At 52.0% G+C, this 23,349-nt stretch overlaps 1 protein-coding gene across 1 annotated transcript in view; it reads right to left on the reverse strand.

Annotated features, from left to right (window-relative positions):
- Positions 1 to 7,053, reverse strand: part of ZBTB40 (zinc finger and BTB domain containing 40) — a 76,070-nt gene extending 69,017 nt beyond the window's left edge. The window contains 6 exon segments of the mRNA XM_009999818.1: positions 5,560 to 5,611; positions 5,613 to 5,679; positions 6,275 to 6,349; positions 6,413 to 6,475; positions 6,478 to 6,735; positions 6,738 to 7,053. Of these exon segments, the coding sequence (XP_009998120.1) occupies positions 5,560 to 5,611; positions 5,613 to 5,679; positions 6,275 to 6,349; positions 6,413 to 6,475; positions 6,478 to 6,735; positions 6,738 to 7,053 (831 nt within the window).
- Between the last annotated feature and the right edge of the window lie 16,296 nt (positions 7,054 to 23,349).

The raw sequence follows: 23,349 nt of genomic DNA on the forward strand, positions 1-23,349 counted from the left end.
CTGAACAGATAGACCTGGACATGAAGGGCTCTGTTTCAAAGGAAGAAAGGAGATGCCTCAGACGTGATGAAGAACAAGCTTAAAGGTTTGTTGCTTTTTTTTATTTTCATGCAAACATTCATTTGCAATGAGACCTGAGAACCAGACCATGTTTGTTCTCCAGGTGGGCATGCCTGGCCCTTCCCAGATAGAAATGATCCTGTAAAACACAGGATACCTTGACTCTCCCCACCCTAAAGCTGCTCAGCACCCTGGCAAAGATGTTTTTGCTAATATGAATCAAAATTCATTTGCATGATGCAGTATTTTTTCAACCAATTAATTGCTTATTTATTACAATCTGCACAGCATTGGTACCCAGAACTCCAGGTAACATCCCTTCCTCAGTGCCTGATCTGGTGAATGGAGTTTTCAGAAGGTGAAGATCTTCCTATCTATAGTCTCTTTCTGGGAGACCTTCCCTGGGGTGTGTTGCTCAGTGGGAACAACAGCCTTCCAGCTTTGTTCTGAAAGAGCACACAGTGCATTTTAGACCTGCTTTGAAGCACTAACAATTCCCCAAAATCCTGGGAAAAGCCTGAGAAATACTGCTATTCACTGGAATCCCAGCTTCCACGAGCTGGGACACATCCAGCTTCCATGCTGAAGCAACAGAGCATCACTCTGAGCAGGGAAACTGAGTCTCCAAGGCCTGGCTTGAGCTGTTGCATCAAATAGGTTCAGTGCCTTCCAAGAAGTTTGGTCCTGGTTGAGGACATCATCTTTGGTGGCCACGACATTCCTCACTCAGTACCACAATGGTCCCACACCATGAAACCACCCTCCTGCTTCATCTCACACCTCCACAGCAGCTCCAAGGTAACTCTGAGCAGGGATCTCTGCAGGTAACAGAGGCCTCCTGTGATGTTAGAGGCCACAGGAGGCAGGTCTCCTATCTTCCTATCATCTCCACATCTCTCCATATTTCTTTCCTGATACCTTCAATTCCTACACTGCTGTGTCCCTTCACCCCACCACAGGTTCTCCTGCTCTGCTCCTTATTATTTCCTGCACCTTCCAACACACCCTTGCTGCCCTGGGTGGGAAGATGGGCAATGCTGCTCATGCAGACACACAACCTGCTTTTCAAATGTGCAAGAGGTGAGTTAGGACAGTGTCCTCCCAGCCAGACACTCCTGTCCCTCCTCACACCAACCCACAGAACCCCTGATAAGTCAGGGCCCCCAAGCCCTTCACCTGCCTCTCCAACAGGATTGTGAGATTCAGCTTTTCTGGGTGGGGCCAGGGATGCTCAAAAAGCAGCTGGTGGCTGTTCCTGCAGGGAACAACCCTGAGCCTGGTTGCTGTGCCACTCTGAGGGGTGTCCTAGGACCCAGAGAAGACCTCTAGCCAGATGAGCAAGTAATGCACATCCCAGAGTGAAATGCCTGGCACTGAGATGAAGAAGAGGGATGTGGGGAGAGTGGAGGGCAGGTCAGCTCAGCCACTAGCCCAGCTGGCCACCAGCCTCTTCCCTGCAGGTGGGTGAGCAAGGCTGTGGCCTTTCATGCCTCATCCACACTCCTGCTCCCACCAAAAAAAGCCATTTTAGTGACCAAGTGATGTCCCTCAAGCTTTAGAGCAAATGCAAGCACCCAAAGGGTGGGGTGGGACCTGCCAGAGACAGGCTGGGCAGCAACCTGCTCAGGGTAACAGCAGAAACTGAGAAGCTAATTCCCTTCACATCCTTCTCTCCCAAGCCAAGGGACATCCAGTTAGAAGACTGGATGGTAAATCCTTTGCCTGGACCTCAGGGCCACCTCCATTCCCCAAGGAGAGCTGCACTGGCCATTCAATGAGCTGCAAAGTCCCTGGCAGCAGGAGGCTGGGAAACCTCCAGAGACATGATCATCAGTTGTCTGTGAATGCAAATGGATTTAGGCTTTTCTACTGGGTCATTTTTGATGTGCACAAAGCCACTGGAAACCCACAGAGCCAGAGATGCTCCCCAGAGGGTCTGTGCTATGGGCAGCACAGGGACTGGCTCTACACATCTTGACCACAGAGAAGTTCCTGGGCTGTGATGGCACCATGAAGACAATCAACTACCTCTGTGTATACAATAAGCAGAGGAAATCTGTGCCCCCATTTCTGGTTCAGCCATCAGAAGTGCTTGCTTTTCAAGCCTGCAGTTGTAGGTGACTGATGAGGGAGACCCCAGTACCAGGAAGGCTCCATGAAAAATGCTGAGCCCTGCTTGCTCCATGCAACAGGAACAAGAGCTCAGCCCCAACCTCCACACAACTACACCAGAATGGGAGAGAAAAAGTTGTGCAAACAAAAAAAAAAAAACCCTCATAAACTATCACTCCTAATCAGGATGCAGAAGATAATGGGAAACTGCTGCTGCTGCTGCATCCAGAAATCCTTGCACCTGCAAATGAAGGACAACAATAATTGGACAAGCCCAGAGGCAATGGAAATGATCCACAAGCACAGTGAGATTTATTCCACCATGGGGAGAATAAATGGGAGAATCAATGCTCCCCCCACTTCACCTGAACCCAGTAGCAGAGGGAACAAACAAGCTGTGCAATAACTTGAATTGAGTTTCTCTAAGAGAGCACAGGAAGATAAGACTTGACACCAGCAAAGCTCTTCTGTGCTTCCCCAAATTACTGCAATTTCAGTCTTGTTCTTATTTCCAAGCAGGTGTCATCCATCCCAGATAGGAATTAGATGGGAATAGTTTATGTGAGATACACAGACTCTACCACAAAACCAACCCCTAAGCCCCCACCTCCCCAAAAAGAGAAGAAACTCATCCTCATTTTTTTCAGCCTGGGGAGCAGAATTTAACATCAAACTTAGAGAAACAGCAGTAACTCTCACAAAAGCAAGCTCTGCACCACAAACCCAACAAACCTCCACTGGAGGTAGCAGGAAATGAGGCAGCAACACCAGAGGGAAGGAGGCAGGAGCACTGCAGGAGACCAGGAAAGGAATAGAACTACTACCCCCAGGCCCCCACACTGCTCAGGCTTTGCTGTCCAGGACACCCCACTGTTCAGCCACAGTGATAAGTCACCCACAAAAGGCTCCTGAGCTGAAGAAGGATGTGCACAAGGGCTGGGAGATCTTCCCTGCAGCAGGACAAGCACACCCAGCAAGGCAGCTCAGTGCAAAGAAACAGCTTCTCAGCAGCTTTCAGACTGACTCCTGCTTTCCCCAAGGCACCCAAGAGCTTTCAAGCCAAATAATAGAGGAAAAGAGGGGGAATAAATAAAAAGGAGAGAGAGGAAAAAGTAAAAATCCATTGACATCCACCAGTCTCAGCCTTAATTTTACACCCTGAGCTGGGCTCTTTGCAGCTGAACTTGCACTTTAAGCAGGAGTTTAAAAACACTCCACTGTGATGGCCTTGAAGAAAACACTGGGTCCTTGTGGGAAAATGCTACTGGATCTGCTGGAAACAGTGCCCAGGCTCAGTGCTGTGCCCACAGGTCCTGCCTGGCCCAGGGGGGAGCTCAGAGCTGGACAGATCTGACTGAGCCCTGGTTTATAATGGGCTGCAGTCTGTCCCCACCACTGCCCCAGGGCTGACACTTTTCATGCTTGTCACAGCTCAGAAGTGATTTTTTTTTCAGGAAGGCTCAAAGAAAATCCATTTCTCCTTTATTCAGGATTTATTTTGAGCTGCAGAAAAATGGTGCAGCTGCCATTCTGTGGTCAGACACCCAAGCTGCTTCTGAGCTCCACAACCTCTCGCTTGGCTCCTGCTGCAACAGCTCATTTGGGAGCACAAAGGGCCAGGCATGGGCCTGGGAACCTTAATTTCTGGGTCTTGGAGCTGCTGAAGAGACATAAACCAACAGTTATTGCAAAGCAATGGAAAAGGGGGCTGTTGGGCAGAGCAGAAGTGAGGCAGGGCCCTGGGCAGGTGCAGCTCTGGAGGTTGGTGCTGGTCTCTTCTCACAAGTCATCAGTGATGGAACAAGAGGGAAGGGCTTCAAGCTGCACCAGGGCAGGGTCAGACTGGACATCAGGAGGAATTTCTTCCCAGAGAGTGGTCAGAGCCTGGCACAGGCTGCCCAGGGAGGTGGTGGAGTCACCATCCCTGGGGGTGTTGGAGGGTGGTTGGGATGTGGTGTTGGGGGATGTGGTTGAGGGGAGAACTTTGCAGAGCAGGGAGGATGGTTGGGCTGGGTGATCCCAAGGGGCTTTTCCACCCTGAGTAGTTCTGTGATTCTATGATCCCAGAGGCAGCACAAAGCAGCCCAGGGATGGAATGGAGCACAGGGGCTCCCTGGTGCCACAGCTGCATAGACCTGCCACATCCCTCCTGGCAGCCCCCATGCACAGCACCCAGCAACCTCCCCAGCCCTGCCCCAACTGCCAAGGTGCAGAGGAGATAAAACCTTAAACCTGATGTATTTTTCTCATCAGGGCAATGAAGATATGAAAACCTAGTCCTTCCCAGGGCAGGCAGGCATGCTGAGAGCACTCACAGGTGATTGTAAGCCCAGGCAGGCTTGGGCTTGCTGCTACAAACATGAATAAGGAGCCACATCTCCCTCCTAAAGCCTCAGAGATGTTCAGTTCAACACCAGCAGGAGGGTCAGCAGCTAGAGGAACACAGGCTTCCCTCCATGAACATTTCAGAGCTTGTCAGAAAAGAAACCTTAACTTTCCAACTCAAGGGAATTCTCCTGGCTGCCATATGGGCTTTGTTCTAATAAAGACATTGCCTTGGTTTTTTAAAAGCAGAATGCCACCACAGCCCAAGTGTCCCATGGTCATATTAGTGCTGGAAAACAGTTCCACTCTCACGTTTCCACATCCTCACTCTGCACTGGCCAAAGCTTTTTCAAAGACCCTGCAGTGAGCAGCAGTGTGTAGTCAGCATCAGAACCTTCCCAGACCCACCACAACCATTTCCCAGACCCATGGTCCTCCTGCACCACTGCCACACCAACATGGTCATACCTTCTGCTCTGTGCTGGCTCTGAGCAGGTACAACAGCTGGTATCTGGCTACCTTTGTTCAGAGTATCCCCCCCCAGCATGAACCAAGCACCAGATTCAAATATCCCCTCCAACAGTAACCTGAGCATCACCCATCAGTGCTGACAGGTTCTGGGGTGGCCCATTGCCAGGAGAAGCTCTGTGGGGCAGCACCCATGGCCCCCCCAGGACACTCCCCACAAGCAGCTCTCCCTGGGCAGAGCAGATGCTCCATGACAAGAGGTCACCAAGGGCTGGGGAAGCCTATTTTGGCTCTCATTTACAAGTCATTACAGCTCCCAAAGCAAGTGCCAGAACCTGGAAGACAGCAATCAGTGCTGGAGCTCTCCTACAACACAACAAAGACACCTACTTCTTCACCTACACACACAAGCATCTTACAGATGCTTCTCTCTGAGGTGTTGCTGGAGGGAGCACGTGTTGCCCTTCAAACAACCAAGCACCAGAGCCCCAGTTTCCCATCAAACAACTTCCCAAGCAGGGCACAAACTATTCCAGCCCTCAACGTGATGAAGAAAGAAACCCTTTTAACCTTTACCCAAGTAAACACATCCACCTCCTTTGGAGAAGCACCCATTTCTCTGCACTCTTCTAGTCTTTTCAGCACCAGAAAGGGCCTCAGAGAAAACACTTTCATATCAAAGAAAGAAATCCAGATTACAGGGTTTGCTCTCTGCTGCAGTGGGAGAGAAACAAGATGATTATTGTTAATTGAAGGGCTTCACAGAAAGCATGATGTGAATGAAAGACATCAGTTTGTACCCAAAACCTTGTCTATAATAGGGAAACTGACCCACAAATCCCTTCTAAAGGTATCACCCAGCCTGAAGGGAAATCCAACAGCTTATTTAACACCAGTTATAAATGAAACAGTTGTTTTAAACCCAGTGGAGCCTCTGTTTTCATCCCATGCTGAACAGGAGTTTAAAGGATAAGGTAGCATTAGCAGGCAACTTTGTTCCCTTACAGATTGTCTTATCAACCTCCTGTCCTGAGCTGACACAGATCAGCTGAAATCACAGGCATGGGGAAGAAAAGTTTTCCTCACCACAGCTGCTGTAAAGTGCTGAGAGTGAAGCAACTGCAAAGACCAAAAGAGAGCATCACCCAGAGCCAAAGGAAGGATGTCCCTGCAGAAAAGGGCTGCACATGATGCCACTCCCAACCCAGAACAAGCTAAAAAGAGCAAAGCCAGAAGAAAAGATTCCCCCATCACAGGAGAACATGAGTCAATATGGTTGCAAAGAAGAGGCAATGCTGGGAGGTCTCACCTAGCTCCCTTGCTGCTCCTTTCTCCTCCAGAGGTGTAGCAAGCTCCTCTTCTGCACAGCCACCCCTATCCCTTGCTGCTCCTTTCTCCCCCAGAGATTAATCAGGCTCCTCTTCTGCACAGCCCCCCTGCTTGGCACAGGCAGCCTGAGCAAGACAGGAGCCTGAATCTTCCCAGAGGGATCTGGAGTCACTTGCCATCACATCCAGGTAAGATTTGCAGGAAGCTCCTGGCCAGGAGGAGGCCCATCTCCTCCTAGTTCTGCTTCTACAGTGGCAGGAGAAGGAGAAACTCTCTGAGGGAAGAGGATACCTGGTTTTCCTCCAGCAGGTTTTCCAGGCAGGGGCAGGTTATTGGCTTCAACATGATTTCCAAACGAGTTTGCTGCGTGGCCAGAGACCTTTCTCACTACCTGGTCCTGAGCTGAACAGCTGGTGAGGCCCCTGAGGAAGTTTTTACAACAGCCACATCAAACATCTGCAGACTACCTGCCACAGAGGTTACTTTGGTCAAATGGTGTTTCCTCAGGGGGAGTTTGCCACTGTACATCATCTCCAGCAAGAGTGCCAGCTCCTCAGGGGTGACCTCAGAAGCATCCGTGGAGATGGTGTCTGTGCTGCCCAACCAGGATTTCAAAACCAGGCTGGCAGCAGCCAAAACCACCTTGTGTGCTCTAAAATGGACATTCCCAACGAAGATGGTGCAATCACAGAACTGCTGGTCTTTGCAGAGAGTGCAGAGCTGCTGCAGCAGCTGGTTGCTATAACTGGGAATCTCCATGGCACCAGAGCCTACTGGCCTCCTCTCCCCATGGGCTCCACACCACTCTCACAAAGCCCAGCTAGGGAAAAACCAAAGGATTCTGTTAACACTTCACTCAGATTGTAGCAAGGCAGAAAGATAGAGGGAGCAAAAATTACCTTTCAGTTTATATTTCCAAGTATTTTACTGTGCTGCACTTCACTGGTCACAGCAAGAAGGAGCCACCTCCTGAACTCACCCTCCCCAAATTCAGCAACTTACCCCACTGGAGGTGAAGAGTCTAGATACTGTTCAAGTGCAAATACTTCAGAAAGGGTTTTGAAAAGAGCACTGAGTCCTAAGAGGTAAAAAAGGGAGACAAAAACTCTCTGATGCACCCCTGGCAGTGCTCAAGGAGGTGGGACTGCTCCTCAGATCAGGCACTGATGCTGAATTCAGTAGCTGGTTTCTGAAAGGGCAGGTGGGGAAGCAGGGTAAGAACCAAACACAGAAGAGGATCTGAGCTGTTGGTTTTGACCTGCAGAGCACTAAGTGATTTGGGGTGAGTTCATTTTCTCCCCACATTCCTGCCAAGATCAGCAGGGACCCAGGAGGGTTGGAGATAAGAGGTCTCCAGCACCTCCCTTCTCAGCACACCACAGACCTTACAGGTCTTTTACCCCAAACTGTGAACATCTTGTAGAAGTCCACAGCCCTGATCCCACCTGCCAGAGCCTCCCTTTTACTTCCCCCCCACTCTGCTACAGGAGAGACAACAACCAGGACATCTGCCAACAGAATTTTTAGCAGCAGGATATCTGGAGTTTCTATCTAAGCTGGACAAGATAAAGATGTTCCTGCCTTGTCTACACACCAGGATACCTAACAGTGGTGCTGACAATGATGCTGAAACAAAACAGCAGGAGTACTAGGTGAACAGCACCTGAAAGGACATGATTTACAGGACCTTCAGCTGCTTAACACCTTTGCTCTCAGCTTCTTACTGCCTTGTGGGAAGCAGGAGATTGCCTGTCATCAGGGAACAAGCTTTCATGAGCCAGGGCTCAACCTCACTGCCTTGCACAAGAGCAGGCCTGGAGCAGCTCCTGGCTTGCACACCAAGCTGCAAGCAGACCCTGGGTGCAGGCTGAGCTGGCATCTCACTCCTGCAAGGTGCTGATCCTCCCAGAGCTCAGACTTTGGGGAAAGTAGGGCCTCCTGCCCACAGGCAGGCAGGTCTCCAGCTGCCCTTCTGCATGGCACTGGCTGTGGTGGCTGTGGGAAGACAGGAGAGGCCAAGAGACATCACTTCCCACCAATGCTACAGGCAGCTGAGCAACTGGTTGGTGGCCACCACCCCTGCATGAGAGCTGTCCTGCCCAACCAAGAGACCCCCCCAGGCTTCAGAGATGGAGCACTGTGCAATTTGCTTTTCCACCATCAGTTTTAAGATGACAGATGGTTTGGACACCACCTCAAAGCAGAGGAGTTCTGCTGCCCCTCTGAATACTTGTGAACCAAAAGCACAGGGTTGATGGGTCCTTTTCTGGAAGGCAGGGAAACCAGAGCAGTCACTGATACCCCACCCTCCTCCTTCCCAGGAGCCAGAGCTTCTCAAGCCACATCACTACCAAAAGCTGGTCTGCAGCTCATCTCTGCTGCTTTGATAGCACCAGATCCCCTCCCTCAGCCATGCCCAGGGCCAGTCACCTGCATTTCCAGCCCAGCAAACGTGTGGGCTCCACTATCCTCCCACTCTGCTGCAAATCAGGAGTTCCCAAGCTGCCCTCAGGGGAGCTGCTGCCAGCTGTGGGAGAAGACACCCATTCCTGCTGCCAGGCTCAATGTCCCAGCAGCTTTAGTCCACCCACTCCTTCCCTGGAGCTGAAGGCTTTCCAGTAGCTGAGATGAAATTGGGTCTGCTGGTTAAATAATAGTAGCTGTGGCTCTTCCTCTGAAAGGATAAGCAGGAAACATCCATGTCCTGGAAGAGATGCCTCCTCACTTTGCCATGGAGAGCATTCTGCATAAAACCTCTTGCTTCCACCATGGCAAGCTGGAAGAAGCAGCAGCACCTTCTGCTCCCTCTATTCCTGGCAAGAATATGGATATATTTGCCCAGGAAAGCTCAAAGCAGGGTAGCAGCACCTCCCCTTCTTTATACAGCAACTTAGAGCTCTGGAAAACGTGTCCTAAGCAAAGGATGTTTGTTGAAAAACATTTTACTTCTTTCATTGTAGGGACCAAAAGATCCAGTAATGCCAAAGGGAAAAGGCATTTTCTAGTGAGAGGTGATGGTCCAGACCATCCTCAAGGCATCATTTCAGGCTTTGATTAAAAGCTTCTGGCCAGAAGGACCATCACCAGCAATCTGGTTTCTCATCCATCACTGCCTCCAGGATTTCCAGATCCAACAACCTGGGCTTGCCCAAAGCTTCTCTCCCAGCAAGGTGCCTGGTCGTGGGAAGAATTGATTTTTAGGAGGAGGACCCTCCACTGCCATGGGTATTCTGACTGCTAAACCATAGGCCTCCTTTCCTACCTCAATTTTTCTGGTTTCATCTCCCAGCCATCCTCTAGGTGGCTTTTAGGAGATGTGGCTGTGGGTCTGAGCTGAACTGGGAACCTCTCTGAGATCCTCTAACACTCCAGCAGAGCTGAGTGCTGCCAGAGCACGAGCCTCTGCCAGCACCACTGGGAAGAAAAAAGCCATTTACCACTTTTTCAGCTTAAAGCTGCTTCTCTGGGTCCTCTTTGGAGCTCACTGAGGACTTCTTATGAATTTCAAACTTAAAGCATGGTTGGAGCAGGCTGCTTCTGGCCTCTACCACCTGGGCCCCATGAGCACTGCCTTCTTCCAAAATAGGAGCTCACTTCAGGAGGGAGAACAAAGGAGACAGAGACACTTGCTCATCTGGGCTGCACCACAAACAGGCTTTGCAAAAGGCATCTTTTGAGGCCCATCAGGGGACATCTGAAGCCTTGTCCTGCCAGCTTCTCAGGTGGCTCAGGAGACTGCAGTCTCACTGCAGTTGGTGCAACAAAAAGTCAAATACTATCAGCCCAATTTTCAAAAGTGCCTAGAATTCCCAAGGCTTGACTTGGCCACGTGCTGATAAATGTCCTCCTGTCATCCTGAAGCAGCAGTTCTCACCTGTGACTGATCTCAGGACACTCATTCCTGAGCCCCTTCCTCTCCTGAACCTCCCAAGTACAAGAGGTCCAGAAAAGCTCTGCAGCAATCATTACCCACCACTGGCCAACTCCAGCTCTTTCTTTCTTTTCCCAGGTATTTCTGCCCTCACATTCTGTCCTCCACAGCTTGAGGGGACCATGTCTTCTTCTAAGCTACATTAGAACAGGAAAAAGATCCTCTGATAGCAACAACCCTTCTTCACAAGGAAGAAACAAGAACACACAACGTTCTACAGAACTGAGAAGGAGTTTCCAGATGAAATCACCTCCCTTCATTATTCATATCACACAGATAATTACCTTGATCCAGATTCAACAGACTCAAAACTACCCACACCAGTGGGTTCATCAAAAGCTAATTGACATTTAGGGCTCAGCACTTCAGTAATTAGACACTGCAGAGCCAGGGGCTCCAAAGATGCACAGATGAGGCAGTGAGGAGGTGGCCACAGTCCCCTCACACCCTCAGAAAGTCCATCACAAGTCCCAGAAAGAGTTTTAATGAGTAAAAGAATCTTGTGTGCCTCTCACTACCACAGCAAAAGGCTTTTACAAGGTGCTGGTCAACACAATTGCTGGCATTCATGAAACAACCCCAAAAGCTGCTTCCTGCACTGATTAGTAGCAGCTCAGTAGCCACCTTGAAGGTCCATTCCCTGCCTGAATTTCTTCCATGGGATGCACATGGAACAGGCTTTTTTTTTAGCTTTCAAAAGAATTAAACCAAAAATGTCAACCCCAACAATTATTGCTGCACTGCCAAGAAATGAATCAACACCATCACCCTGCTTTTGAAAGCACAAACCCACAGCTTTGTGCTCCCTCCACAGGGCAACCCAAGGCAAGGAAGCTCCCTCAAAATCACCCCCAAAAATCCAACTTCTCTGTGGAAGGAACATGCTGCTTCTGTTGGAGCTGAGCAGAGGGTCCCACACAGGCAGCCCCCCCACCCTCCTGCACTCTCAGCTAAAATCCAAGGAGGTCACTGAAGTGATCCTGGTCCCAGAAGGCTCCCCAGCCCTGGGAGAGGAGCTCCCCCATCCCCTCCCAGTTTGCACTCACTCAAAGGCTCCTTTCAAAAAGGCTCATTTCATCAGGGGAGGCAGCAGGACACAAAGCTGAGATTCATTCCCTCGTGTCCCTTGGGTATCACAGCAGCCTCCAAGAGATGGGCAACCTTCTGCTTTTAGCTCTGCAGAGTTAAAGGCAGTGACAGCCTTAAATCAGAGCCTGAACACTTTTTGTATCTGTTTACCAGTTTCCTGTGTTCTTGCTATTAAGATGATGACCTTACAAAGAGGGTTATTGGAAAGCCAAGAAAATCATGTCCTGCAATTCCATTTTCTTACCTCTCCCTCTAAACATAATTCAGTCTTTGAGGCATTAGAAGAGGCTGAGGGGTTATTACCTTCCTCTGGGGTGCTCCAGAGCAGGTACCTGTCCCAGAGGATAATGCAAAACCCAGCACAAGGAGCCAGGCTACACCAATTTGTTTTGCAATCTATTTGGTTTCAGTTCAGAGCATCAGTGTAGACAGATGAGGGTGGAAAATAAGCAACACTTGGGCTAAATGCAGCACTCTGTGGGCTCCCAAAGCAGCAGAAAATACCACTCAGGAAAGCACACCCCACTTTGGCTGCCTGCACTGGTGCTCTGAAGGGAAATATGACAGACTGAAAAAGCAAGGGGTGTGCTCCAACTCCTCACAGCAAGTTTTCCAGGACTGCTCAAAGCAAGGACTGGTGCCTCTCCTTCCTGAGACAGAGCTGCCCCAACAAGCCCACAAAATCATGCAGTGGAAAACCAGCACAAACCCAAAGCAACACAGTCATAGAATGGTTTGGGTTGGAAGGGACCTTAAAGGTCATCCAGATCCAACCCCCTGCATGGGCAGGGACACCTCCCACCAGCCCAGGCTGCTCCAAGCCCCATCCAACCTGCCCTTCAACACTGCCAGGGATGGGGCAGCCACAGCTTCCCTGGGCAACCTGGGCCAGGCTCTCACCACCCTCACAGGGAAGAATTTCTTCCTAAGATATAATCTAAACCTTCTCTGTTTTGGCTTGAAACTGTTCCCCCTGCTCCCATCCCTCCCTGCCCTTGTCTCAAGTCCCTCCCCAGCTTTCCTGGCGCCCCTTCAGGCACTGGAAGCTGCTCTCAGGTCTCCCTGGAGCCCTCTCTTCTCCAGGCTGCACACCCCAACTCTCCCAGCCTGGCTCCAGAGCTGCTCCAGCCCTCCCAGCATCTCTGTGGCCTCCTCTGGACTCCCTCCAGCAGCTCCATGTCCTTCTTGTGTTGGGGACCCCAGAACTCCAAGCCCCATCCAACCTGCCCTTCAACACTGCCAGGGATGGGGCAGCCACAGCTTCTCTAGGCAGCCTGTTCCAGTGTCTCACCACCCTCACACTAAAGAATTTAATCCTGATCTCTAACCTAAATCTCTCCTCTTTCAGTTTAAAACCATTAGCCCTTGCCCCCTCACTACAAGCCCTTGTAACAAGCTTCCCTGGAGCCCCTTCAGGCACTGGAAGCTGCTATGAGGTCCCCCCAGAGCCTTCTCTTCTCCAGGCTGAACAACCCCAACACCCTCAGCCTGTCCCCAGAGCAGAGCTGCTCCAGCCCTTGGATCACCTCTCTTGATACAGCCCAGGGTGAGGTTGGCCCTCTGGGCTACCACTCCACACTGGTGGCTCTTGATCCACTAGTACCCCCAGCCTTTTTCCACACTGCTGCTCTCAAGTGTGACCTCCCCAACCCTGTCTTCCTATCTCCAGTTGCCTCGGCCCAGGACCCTGCATTTGGCCTCGTTGAACCTCATGAGGTTCACCTGGGCCCACTTCTCCAGCTTGCCCAGGTCCCTTTGGATGGCATCCCACCTCTCTGGCAGCCTGACTGCACCCCCCAGCTTGGTGTCATCACCAAACTTGCTGAGGCTGCTCTCACCATGCCATTGTCCATCATACTAATGAAGATATGAATCAGCACTGGTCCCAGTACAGACCCCTGAGGGACACCATTGGCCACCACTTTCCATCTGGACTTAAAGCCACTGTTGGAGCATGGACCAAAACACTTCCAGCTATTGACCAGCAGCTGATTTTTGCTCCAGTCACTGCTCATACCTGTCCCACTGTGCCCAAGAACACTGAAAGTGCTCATTACACTTTGCAGGTTCCCATAACCTCCCTCAAAACCTGAGGTTAGACTCCTGTTTGTCAGGTAAGTTTGCATCAGAGAAGGTGGCTTGCTTTCATTTATTAGTAGCTTTTTAAAATAAAGAAAAAAACCCAAAAAGCTCCAATTTTTGACCAGCTTTTGCAACCCCTCCTGCTGGCAGTAGAAGTGCAGAAGGCACTGGTCCCTGCAGCCAAGAGCAGACAAGGTGCAATGCACCTGTAAGGCACAAAGGGGGGGGGGGAAGCAAAGCAAACAACATTTAAAATGACACTTCTCAAGTGTGAACAGCTCAAAACAGGGTCTGACTCCCTCAGCCTTGCTGCTAAAAGTGAACAGAATGACTTGGAGCTGAATCTGTGGACACAGCAAACCAGGAGGCCATCAGAGAGGCACCTCCACAGCCATAATGTTCCATTAAGGCAAAAAAAAAGACCTTCAACATGAGCTGAGACAGGAGAGCAGATGAGCTGGGCACAGAGGCTGGTGTGGTCAGCTGGGAGAGGACCTCTGGTTTGGTCTGTACTAGGACAAGGCTGTTCCTGCCCTTGAACCAGAGGTTGAAACACAAATCTCTCCTCCAATGCAAGACCTCTGGTACCTCTCAACCAAAAGCCTGCAGAATCCTGCTGCCTTCTGCCCTATCTGGGCCAAAAGAGACAGCTGGGCCAACCTCCCTCTCCCTCCCAGAAGAAATGATCTCCAAGAATCACCCAAGCCTGCCTCGCTGGGTGTTGTTGATCAGGACATTTCCATAACAAATGTAACCCAAGCTGGGAACAGTGATGGGAGCAGCCCTGCTCCTCCCTTCCCCCTGCTCCTCTGCAGCAACTGGTGACCACACAAGGAACTGGATCAGACGTGTCACGACACAATGCAAGAAACCCATTTGTAATGCAAAAAACTCAATAAAACCACCGGACAGTGCAGGAAGCAGCAGATTCAGGCCCCTCCATTTGTATCACCAGGCTTGGAAGGGGGTTGTCTACTGCCATCTATTGATGGTGGCCTAATGAGCTGGCTCATTTGCATACCAAGGGCTAATTTCGGGATAAAGGTGGGGAGGAGAAGACCCTGGGCTGCCCAGCTTTGAGCTCAGGCTGTGTGTGAGCTGGTGCAGAGCAGCAGGGCTGGGGGTGGTGGGTCCTGGCAACCAACAAGCCCTCTCTGCAGGTGAAATTCTGGAGCTGGTTTGTGGTCAGGCAGGTCAGCTTGCAGGGAAATGGGTTGTTGGTTAGGAACCTACAGCGTTGTGATGGGATCTGCTCTGGGAGCTCTGCCCTCTGCCAGGGAAATGCCTTTTGGAGGGGGTCCCCAAAAGCTGGGGTGGCACAGTCAGCTCATCTGGCTGTGACACTAGAAATGGCTTCACAGCAACAGGTTTCAAGGTCACTTGGGGGAATGAAAAGCAGGACAGGCCATTTTCTTGCAGAGGTGTGGAGAGAGGGTTCTGGGGGACCTGCTCAGACCCTTTGCTGGTTTTCTGCATCTAGTTGTCTCTGTTATCAGTCCCTGCTCCACCAGTTTTCTTGGGAGTGCTCCTATTTATATACTGAAGAGATCCCTGTGAAAAAGCACTGGGCCCAGACCTGGTTATTTTTATCCACAGGCCAGTGTTGATCAAAGCAAGCTGATGCTGAAGCCCTGAGAAGTCAATAGTGGCTCTTGCTCTGTGGCTGCTGACAGCAGCTGAGCTGCAGGTGATGAGCAGGCTGGTCAGATGAAAAACCTGTTCCCCATCTGCAGCAGGGAACAGCTGGCACTGGCCAAGGAGCACAAAGTGCAGCAATCACTGCCCACTGCACTAGAAAGCCCATCCTCATCACTGTTGGATCCAGCAGGGTGAGCTCATGCTGTCTGAGGCAGGGATGAATCACAGCAGAGTAGGTTGGGGTTGCAGGAGGTGCCTTCTCTGTAGCAGCAAAACCTCTCCTGCCAAGTCTGGGATGGCAGAGAAGAGCCCTGGTAGCTCTGGTACATTGAGAATTGGTCTTTGAGGAAGAACTTGCTTCTCCAGCACTGAAAGGTCTAATGGGCATGAGGTTTTGGGTCCACATTTGTGAGCCTGCCTGGATGGTGTTTGTGGTGGTACCTCCAGCAAACACCTGGAGAAGGCACCTGTAGTAGCAGCCTTTCACCAGGACTAGAGAGAGGAGAAATGCCCATCACTGCCCAGATCAAGGCAAGGCAGCAACAGGTGACAAAAGGCTCTTTGGAGCTGCAGTTGCTGTTCGGGTGGCAAAGTCTGTGACTCAAGGTGGGCTGATGGGATTTGAGCAGTCTGCTGTGAGAGCAGCTACAGTCTCCTGCCTTGGAAGTGATGGGAGAGAACAACAAACACCTCCAGGGAAGCCAGGCAGGGCTGAAGTTCAGGCAGGACTGTCCCATGACACTCTGGCTTGCAGGGACAGACCCAGACTGAGCAGCTTCCTTCCCTGCCTGCCTGTTTATCTCCCCTCTGCTGCTCAACTCCGTGGGGTTTGGGGCCACACAGTGTCAGCCAAAGCAATGCTGTGATCCAGGCTGAGAACAACCTCCCCAAAGAGGGAAAAGGGTGAGGAAATGGGACAGGAACAGAGTCCCAATCTACCTTTGTTGATTCCCATCACAGTAACACTGTTGTCCCTCGAAAACATTTTGATTCTTGTACAGCAAGTACTGGTGAGTGGGATGTACCATCCAAGTGGGGTTTTTTTCCATAAGCCTAAGACCACAGGATAAAGCTCCACCAGGTGACTCTCCATGGAATCACCTGAGCCAGGTGAGCTGGTTTTGAGTTGATGGTTGGGCCAGGGATCATGTTTGTGTCACCAAAAGGAGCCCAGATCAGCATGTGCTGTGGCTGCTGCTCTCACTGGGAGCAGGCAGAGGTCCCACAGATCTGAACAGGCTCTATCTCATGTTCCCTGCAAGGGTCCCCCTTGCTGAGACACAGCCCACGGAGGGAGTGAGGACAGCCCTGCCTGGCTGTGCCAAAACTGCCTGCACACAGCTTGGAAGGATCACAGCAGGGAGTCAGATGGGGTGAAACACCAACCTCCCTTCTGAGTCTGGGACACTGAGGCTCAGTCCTCTTCCCTCCAGGGAAGGTCACGTCTTCTGGAGGGCTGGGGCCAGGAGGTCTGGCTGGGTGGGCTAACTCCAGTGGTCAAATCCAAAGCACACTGTTTTTTACAAGCTTTTTGACATGTGCCTCTTTTCCAGGCAACACAGACCACAAGATGTGCTTCGGATGCTCTTGGAGCATCTCTTGGTGAGAGCTGGGCCAGCACAGACCTTTGCAGGGGGGCAGAAATGAGACAGGGGGATGCAGCACTTCAGTTCAGCACAGGCAGGGACAGCAGGGAGCCAAGCTCAAGGCCATGCAACCACGTCTTTCCCCTCCTAGCTCATCATCTGTCCCCTGCAGCACAGCCCGGTTGGCAGGAGCCTCCAGCCGTGCCTTGCGGCTTCTCCTCTGAGCACTTGAGGGCACTGTTGGAGTTTGGAAAGAGGCGGATTTCTGGGGTGAAAGGGTTGTTTGGTGTCACACACGAGTTTGCAAGGACTCTGGCTTCCCCCATAAACCCTGATGTTCTCAGAGGTTTGTAACTTTAGCATGAACCCCCTGTCCCAAGCAAAACCTTTTGCAGAAAGCACCAAGTGATGGAGGTTTCTGCTCCTTTCTCTGTTTCTCCCTTCCCCTTTAACACCAAAGCTTCTCTCTTGAGGGGCTGATTTCAGGGAAGGGGGTGGGATGATGAGCTCTTGAGGGACAGCAGGGAGTTGGATCCCATGGAAACACAGGGAACTGCTGGGAAGAGCCCAGGGCAGAGGCACAGAGATGCTGGAGGGAGGGGAACATCTCCCTGCTGAGGAAAGGCTGAGGGAGCTGGGGCTGTTGGGCTTGGAGAAGAGGAGACTGAGGGGCCACCTCATCCATGGGCACAAATCTGTTCAGGGCAGTGTCAGGAGGACAGAGCCAGGCTTTGTGCAGTGATGTCCAGTGACAGGACAAGGGGCAGTGGGTGCAAACTGGAGCCCAGGAGGTTCCCTGGGAATCTCAGGAAGAACTTCTTTGGTGTGAGAGTGCCAGAGCCCTGGGCCAGGCTGCCCAGAGAGGCTGTGGAGTCTCCTTCTCTGGAGACATTCCAACCCCCCTGGCCACGTTCCTGTGTGATGTGCTCTGGGTGCCCCTGCTCTGGCAGGGGGGTTGGGCTGGGGGAGCTTTCCAGGTCCCTTCCCACCCCTGGGATTCACCTGCACAGGTACCCTCAGGTCCCGAAGTGCTGTTGATGCAGGGACTTGTAGCCCATCCATGTGCAAACATGAACCTCATCTCTCCTGGCATTGGCCTCCAAGGGAGGCAGCAGAGCAGGCTGTGCTCCGGGGTCAGTGTGACGACAGCTCAGAAGGGCTGCACACAGCACTGCTGGGAAGCTGTGCCAGAATAATTATTTACATGTACTGGCATAAAGTAATTACTAATGGAGCGGAACACCATGCACAGCCCCTCCAAGCTGTCCCAGAGGAGACACTGGGAGTTACCAAGCAAAGTGCACTCTCAGTGTACCAAACATTACATTTCCTCCCACCCTAGGCCTGTTTTCTCCTCTCAGGGGAGCAGCTGTTTCATGGCAGAGGAGTCTCTGTCTCCCCTTTTGCCCCATCCTCTTATCTTTGCTGGCTTGTACTCAGAGGTTGATAAATTCCCCTATTATTCCAGCTAAATCACCCCCAAAACTGAGTTTGATGAGGTCTTTTGGAGAAAGTGACATTCACCTTAAGAAGCAGGGACTGGAAATGGATTTGGAGTATTTCACTGCTGTGTTTCTCCAGCCAAACTGAATGTTCATGCAAGAGCTGGACTTGCTGGCACCCAGACTGATGTTCTAGTGCCCTCTTGTCATTTCTGCTTCACCAGCTTCCTTGGCTTTTGTCTTTGTTGATGTTTATTGCAATGGTTCCCAGAGGGACCATCTCCTTGGCATTTGCTGTCACTGCTCTCTTCTGTGTAAGATGTGGGGAAAGATGCCTGGTGTCCAGGTTCCCACAGCATGCCAGACTGTGTCCACTCTCTTGCTGAGTGGGGTGGCCCAGTGTCTGAGCAGAATGTGTTGAGAACATCAGGCTTCCTGAGGTGCATCTTCATTGCACCCTCACCTTCTCCAGTGGGTTTCTGCCTTGAATAGCCTCTAGAAAGTCCAGTTCCTGGGCTCCGTGGTTGCTATTGCAGCAATAACACCTCTGTGATCCATTACTAAATGTGATCAGGGTCCTTCCAGGCTTTTCACAGACAGGTTGAAGCTTCAGAAGGCTGCAGAGTTTCCTTCCAGGATGGGGCACAGCATTTGTTTTCAGCTGAGCATCAATATCCAGCCCAGGCACCACTCCAGGCACACCTTTATCCTCGACTCAGCATGCCCAGGCATCTGCCCATGATGGGAGCTGTTCAGTCCCTGCTATTAGTGCCTGCCCTCTTTTCAGGAAAATTCCATCTGAAATGTGGCTCAGAAATCACCTGTCACCTGCTGGGAGGAGATGCTGCTCTCTGCCATGTTGATATATTTGTGATCTCACCGACCTGGCTATACAAATGATTGTCCTGTCTCACTACCTGCTCCTGTTGGGACCTTTGTAACATCCCTGGAGCTTTTTCTGCCAGTGACACAAGCACAGTAACAACCTAAAAGTCAGATCCACCTGCACGTGTGGGGCAAGGTCAGCCCTGCTCCACTTCCTTGAACTCCCTTTTCTCAGAGCTGTTCTCCAAAGCTCCTCAGTTGGGGTGACTGGGGGTTGCTCAGTGAGCTGGTGGCTTCATCCCCTTCCAGAGGATGCAGCAGCTCCTCTTCTGTCCAAGTGCAACCCCCTTCCTCTCCATAGATGGGCTGGTAGCAAAACAACCAGCTCCTGGCTTGGCAGGATCCCTGCTCCTGGGTCTGCAAGCTGCAGCCTGCAGTGGGCACTGAGCACAGAGTAGTTCCTCCACACCTTTTTCTGTCCTCTCCATTCCCTTGTGTCCATTGTACGTTGCCCTCAGACCACCATGTCTCCACCACCAGCAGTTACCACTCCTGAGTTTCTAGCCCTGTTACTCCTGTGACATTTCTTTTGGTTTGGATCTGCTTCTTTCAGCACCTCCCTTACATGTTCCCCTTTCCTACCTCCACAGGCCCTTGCTGATGCAGTGTCCCCCACTCCAGAATCAAGTGTGTCTTGGCTTTAGGTTAATAAAAACCCAAGCATCTCTATCCTCTCATTTTTTTCCTGGTGACAGCCCCCATCATCACCTCTCTCAGCTGTTGCAGTGCTTCAAACACCATTCCTGGGCTGAAGAGCCTGTTATCCCAGAGATCATATCCCCACGTAGATAATAAAGGGTTTTCCTTTCATTCTCCTGCCTTTGCTCCTGCTGGAAAGCTCTGCACACACAGCCTGGCTTTGCTTCCACCCATGTGCAGGGGTTTGTCTGTGATCCAGCACCCCCGGTGGTCTGGGTCCTCCTGTGTTGTCCCTTTGCTCCGTTTCTAGGTGCTGATTTGTTTTCTTATTAATCTCCCTCCCCTCCCTTGCAGCAGCTCCCCAGGGCCTGGCTGCTGCCAACAGGCTTCATGCAGCACGTGCTGCCTCACAGCAGAAGGGCAAGGGGACCCCATGGCTGCAGGGTTCCCTGTCACAGCTATTTCCAGGGCTGGCAGGTGCTGGAAGGGCTCCAGCCACCCACTCTCCTGCTGACTGAGCTGCTCACCCTCCAAACTGCCCCTGGGGGACATGTCCCCCTGCATGTCCCAACCCAGTTGCTGCATGGACCATGTTTCTGCAGGGGCAGAAGCTCCTGCCAGTCCCTTCTTTGGCCCTCAGCACCTCAGGCTGCTGCTGGCTGGGAGTGGAGAGGGTGCTTGGCTTTGCCACCACTGGGCTTTGCTTTCCCTGCTAGAAGAGCAAGGGATGGAGGCTCCTGCAGTCCCCAGGTGGTGCCAAGGGGCTGCCATGGTTGGGATGACTTATGGCCTTCTGGTGTCTTAAGGGAGCCTGCAAGAGAGCTGGTGATGGACTTCTTAGGATGTCAGGTGGTTGTAGGGCATGGGGGAATGGATCAAAACAAGGGGTGGGTAGATTCAGGTTAGACCTTAGGAAGAAGTTCTTCACCAGGAGGGTGGTGAGACACTGGAAAAGGTTTCCCAGAGAGGTTGTGGGAGCCTCCTCCTTGCAGATCTTCAAGACCAGGTTGGATGGGGCTTGGAGCAGCCTGATCTAGTGGGAGGTGTCCCTGCCCATGCAGGGGGGTTGGAACTAGATGATCTTTAAGGTCCCTTCCAACCCTAACAACTCTATGATTCTGTGCTACTACAGAGGAGCCACCAGCCCTTACTGAAGCCTTAACCACTGGTCAGTTTGGCCACTTCTGGGTCTGCAGCAACCCTGCTCCTTGTCTTGATTCCCCTAGAAATTACCAGGGCAGAGAAGCTGTGGCATTTACAAATATTGGTCCTGTCTTTGGGGCAACTCCCCATTTTTGGTGAGGGAGGTTGTTTTTTTTTTCCTTAATAGCATGAAATAGAGATGCTGGCATTATTTTTGAAGAGCATGGACCTGTGTGGGGCTGAGGACACTCACCTGGTCCTTCTCCCTGCTCCTGCTCCTCTCTCCTCTGGGGCTTGGTGCCTCAGGGATGGGTGTTTATTTTGGGGATCTCTCTGGGCAGGGCAGAGCTGGGAAAGGTCTGTCCATCATGGAGCTCTTTGCAGAAGAAATGTTTTAGCTCTTGCAGTGTTTAAGCTCTCTCTGCACACACAAGGGACAGGTTGTGTGTGGCCACCTCCTCACCCTTCCAGAGCTGGCTCTGGGCAGCAGTAACACTGCACCAGCTCTGGCCTGAGCTGGGGCACCCAGCAACAGTCACCCTCTGGAAAAAACACCACTCACACCTCCTCTGCATCTCTCATCTGTACCCTCTGGTAAATGCAGGGGGCTATGAGGGTGACAAAAGGTTTCCAGGGTCTTGCAAAGTTTGTTGGGTGGGTTATGTGACTGAGATAACATTTCTGATCCAGCCCCTGAATGCCAAGGGGGTGTTATACTCCAGCTGCAAAGGATGCACATGCTCTGGTGGGCTGGGATACTGGTCTTGTGTGTGGAGAGTCACTGGGTGGATGCATCTGGTTAGAAACCAGAGACCTTGATCTAGTCTGATCACCTTGGATGGGGAAACCTCCAGAAAGGGATTCACTCATGGCAGGTGGTTTAATTTCGACAGCATCAGCCACACTCCCCATCCCTGAGGATGAGGGCTCTCATTTGGAGTTGGAGGCACATCCTACTGTGGTCCTACCAGAGTGGTGGACCTGAGGGCCATGTAATCCCTCAGGAGGCAGTGCTGGTTGCCTTCTTTGTAGCAACAGTTGCTTAAATCTTTGTGTGGATGTGACTGCCCTAGTGCCAGGGCACGCAGAGGCAACTCTGGGGACAACAAATGTCCCAGGGATCCTCCCCATTAAAGCCAGCTAGGTATGAGCCAGCCTGCCCTCCCTTCCCAATGCAAATGGTTTTGCTGCTCCAGCAGGGGCTGGGAGCAGAACTGGGCTAAGGAGATCCCATTCCTGGGACCAACAGGGACAAAAGAAGGGCCAGCCCTGTTCTCCCTTACCCAGGGCAGAGCCATCCAAAGGGAAGAGCTGGGTCTTGCACATCTCAGCCAGCACAGGGACCTGTCAGAGAGACAGTCTCCTGGAGGATTGTGCAGCTCATGGGAGTGAAAGTTGTCTGGTGAGATGGGCTTTGTAGCATGGAGTGTATCAAGAATTGTAAGGCAAGAGGAGCCACTCTTAAAGGCAGGCATAGCAAGCTCTGACCGGACACACTCATTCTGATCCTTCCTTTCCTCACGAGCTCTGTATCTCCCAGCTTTATTTTTTACCACCTGGGCAAGACTCTGCATTCACAGAATCTCAGAATCCCAGGGGTTGGAAGGGATCTGGAAAGCTCCCCCAGCCCAACCCCCCTGCCAGAGCAGGGGCACCCAGAGCACATCACACAGGAACGTGGCCAGGGGGGTTGGAATGTCTCCAGAGAAGGAGACTCCACAGCCTCTCTGGGCAGCCTGGCCCAGGGCTCTGCCACTCTCACAGCAAAGAAGTTCTTCCTGTGATTCACATGGAACCTCCTGGGCTCCAGTTTGCACCCACTGCCCCTTGTCCTGTCCCTGGACATCACTGCACAAAGCCTGGCTCTGTCCTCCTGACACTGCCCTGAACAGATTTGTGCCCATGGATGAGGTGGCCCCTCAGTCTCCTCTTCTCCAAGCCCAACAGCCCCAGCTCCCTCAGCCTTTCCTCAGCAGGGAGATGTTCCCCTCCCTCCAGCATCTCTGTGCCTCTGCCCTGGGCTCTTCCCAGCAGTTCCCTGTCCTTCTGGAACTGAGGGGCCCAGAACTGGGCACAACATTCCAGATGTGACCTCACCAGGGCAGAACAGAGGGGCAGGAGAACCTCCCTGACCTACTAACCACCCCCTTTCTAACCCACCCCAGAGGCCATTGGCCTTCTTGGCCACAAGGGCACAAGGGAATTGTCCTCCTGGGCTCCCCTGTCCTGCTCCAGGGAGCAGTGCAGGCCATAGCTGTGTGCAGGGGCTCTGTTCTGCCCAGGCTGCAGCCAAACCATGAATCCATGTGTCATTCCTCAGCCCCTTGGCTGGCTCTCAGGAAAGCTGCTGCTCTCCTGCCTCGGGGTTTGAGAGCCTCCCTGCCCCAGAGAGAGGAGCCCATGGGTGGGAGGGATTAAGGGGTTAGCAAAACAGAGGGACTTGGGGCAATGGAAACACAGCCCTGGAGTGAGTCAGAGGTGTGAGTCAGCAGGTCCCAAAGCACAGATGCAGCCTCCATCCTGGGGCAGGGAGAGGTCAGGGTCCCCCTGGTGCTGCACAGCATCTGCTGAGGGCAGGAGTGCATGGACCCCCGGGGGGTGTGGGGGGCAGGTGGGCAGC

The sequence above is a fragment of the Chaetura pelagica genome, unplaced genomic scaffold (genome assembly GCF_000747805.2).
Source record: "Chaetura pelagica isolate M959 unplaced genomic scaffold, ChaPel_1.0 scaffold86, whole genome shotgun sequence".
NCBI classification, from domain to species: Eukaryota; Metazoa; Chordata; class Aves; order Apodiformes; family Apodidae; genus Chaetura; species Chaetura pelagica.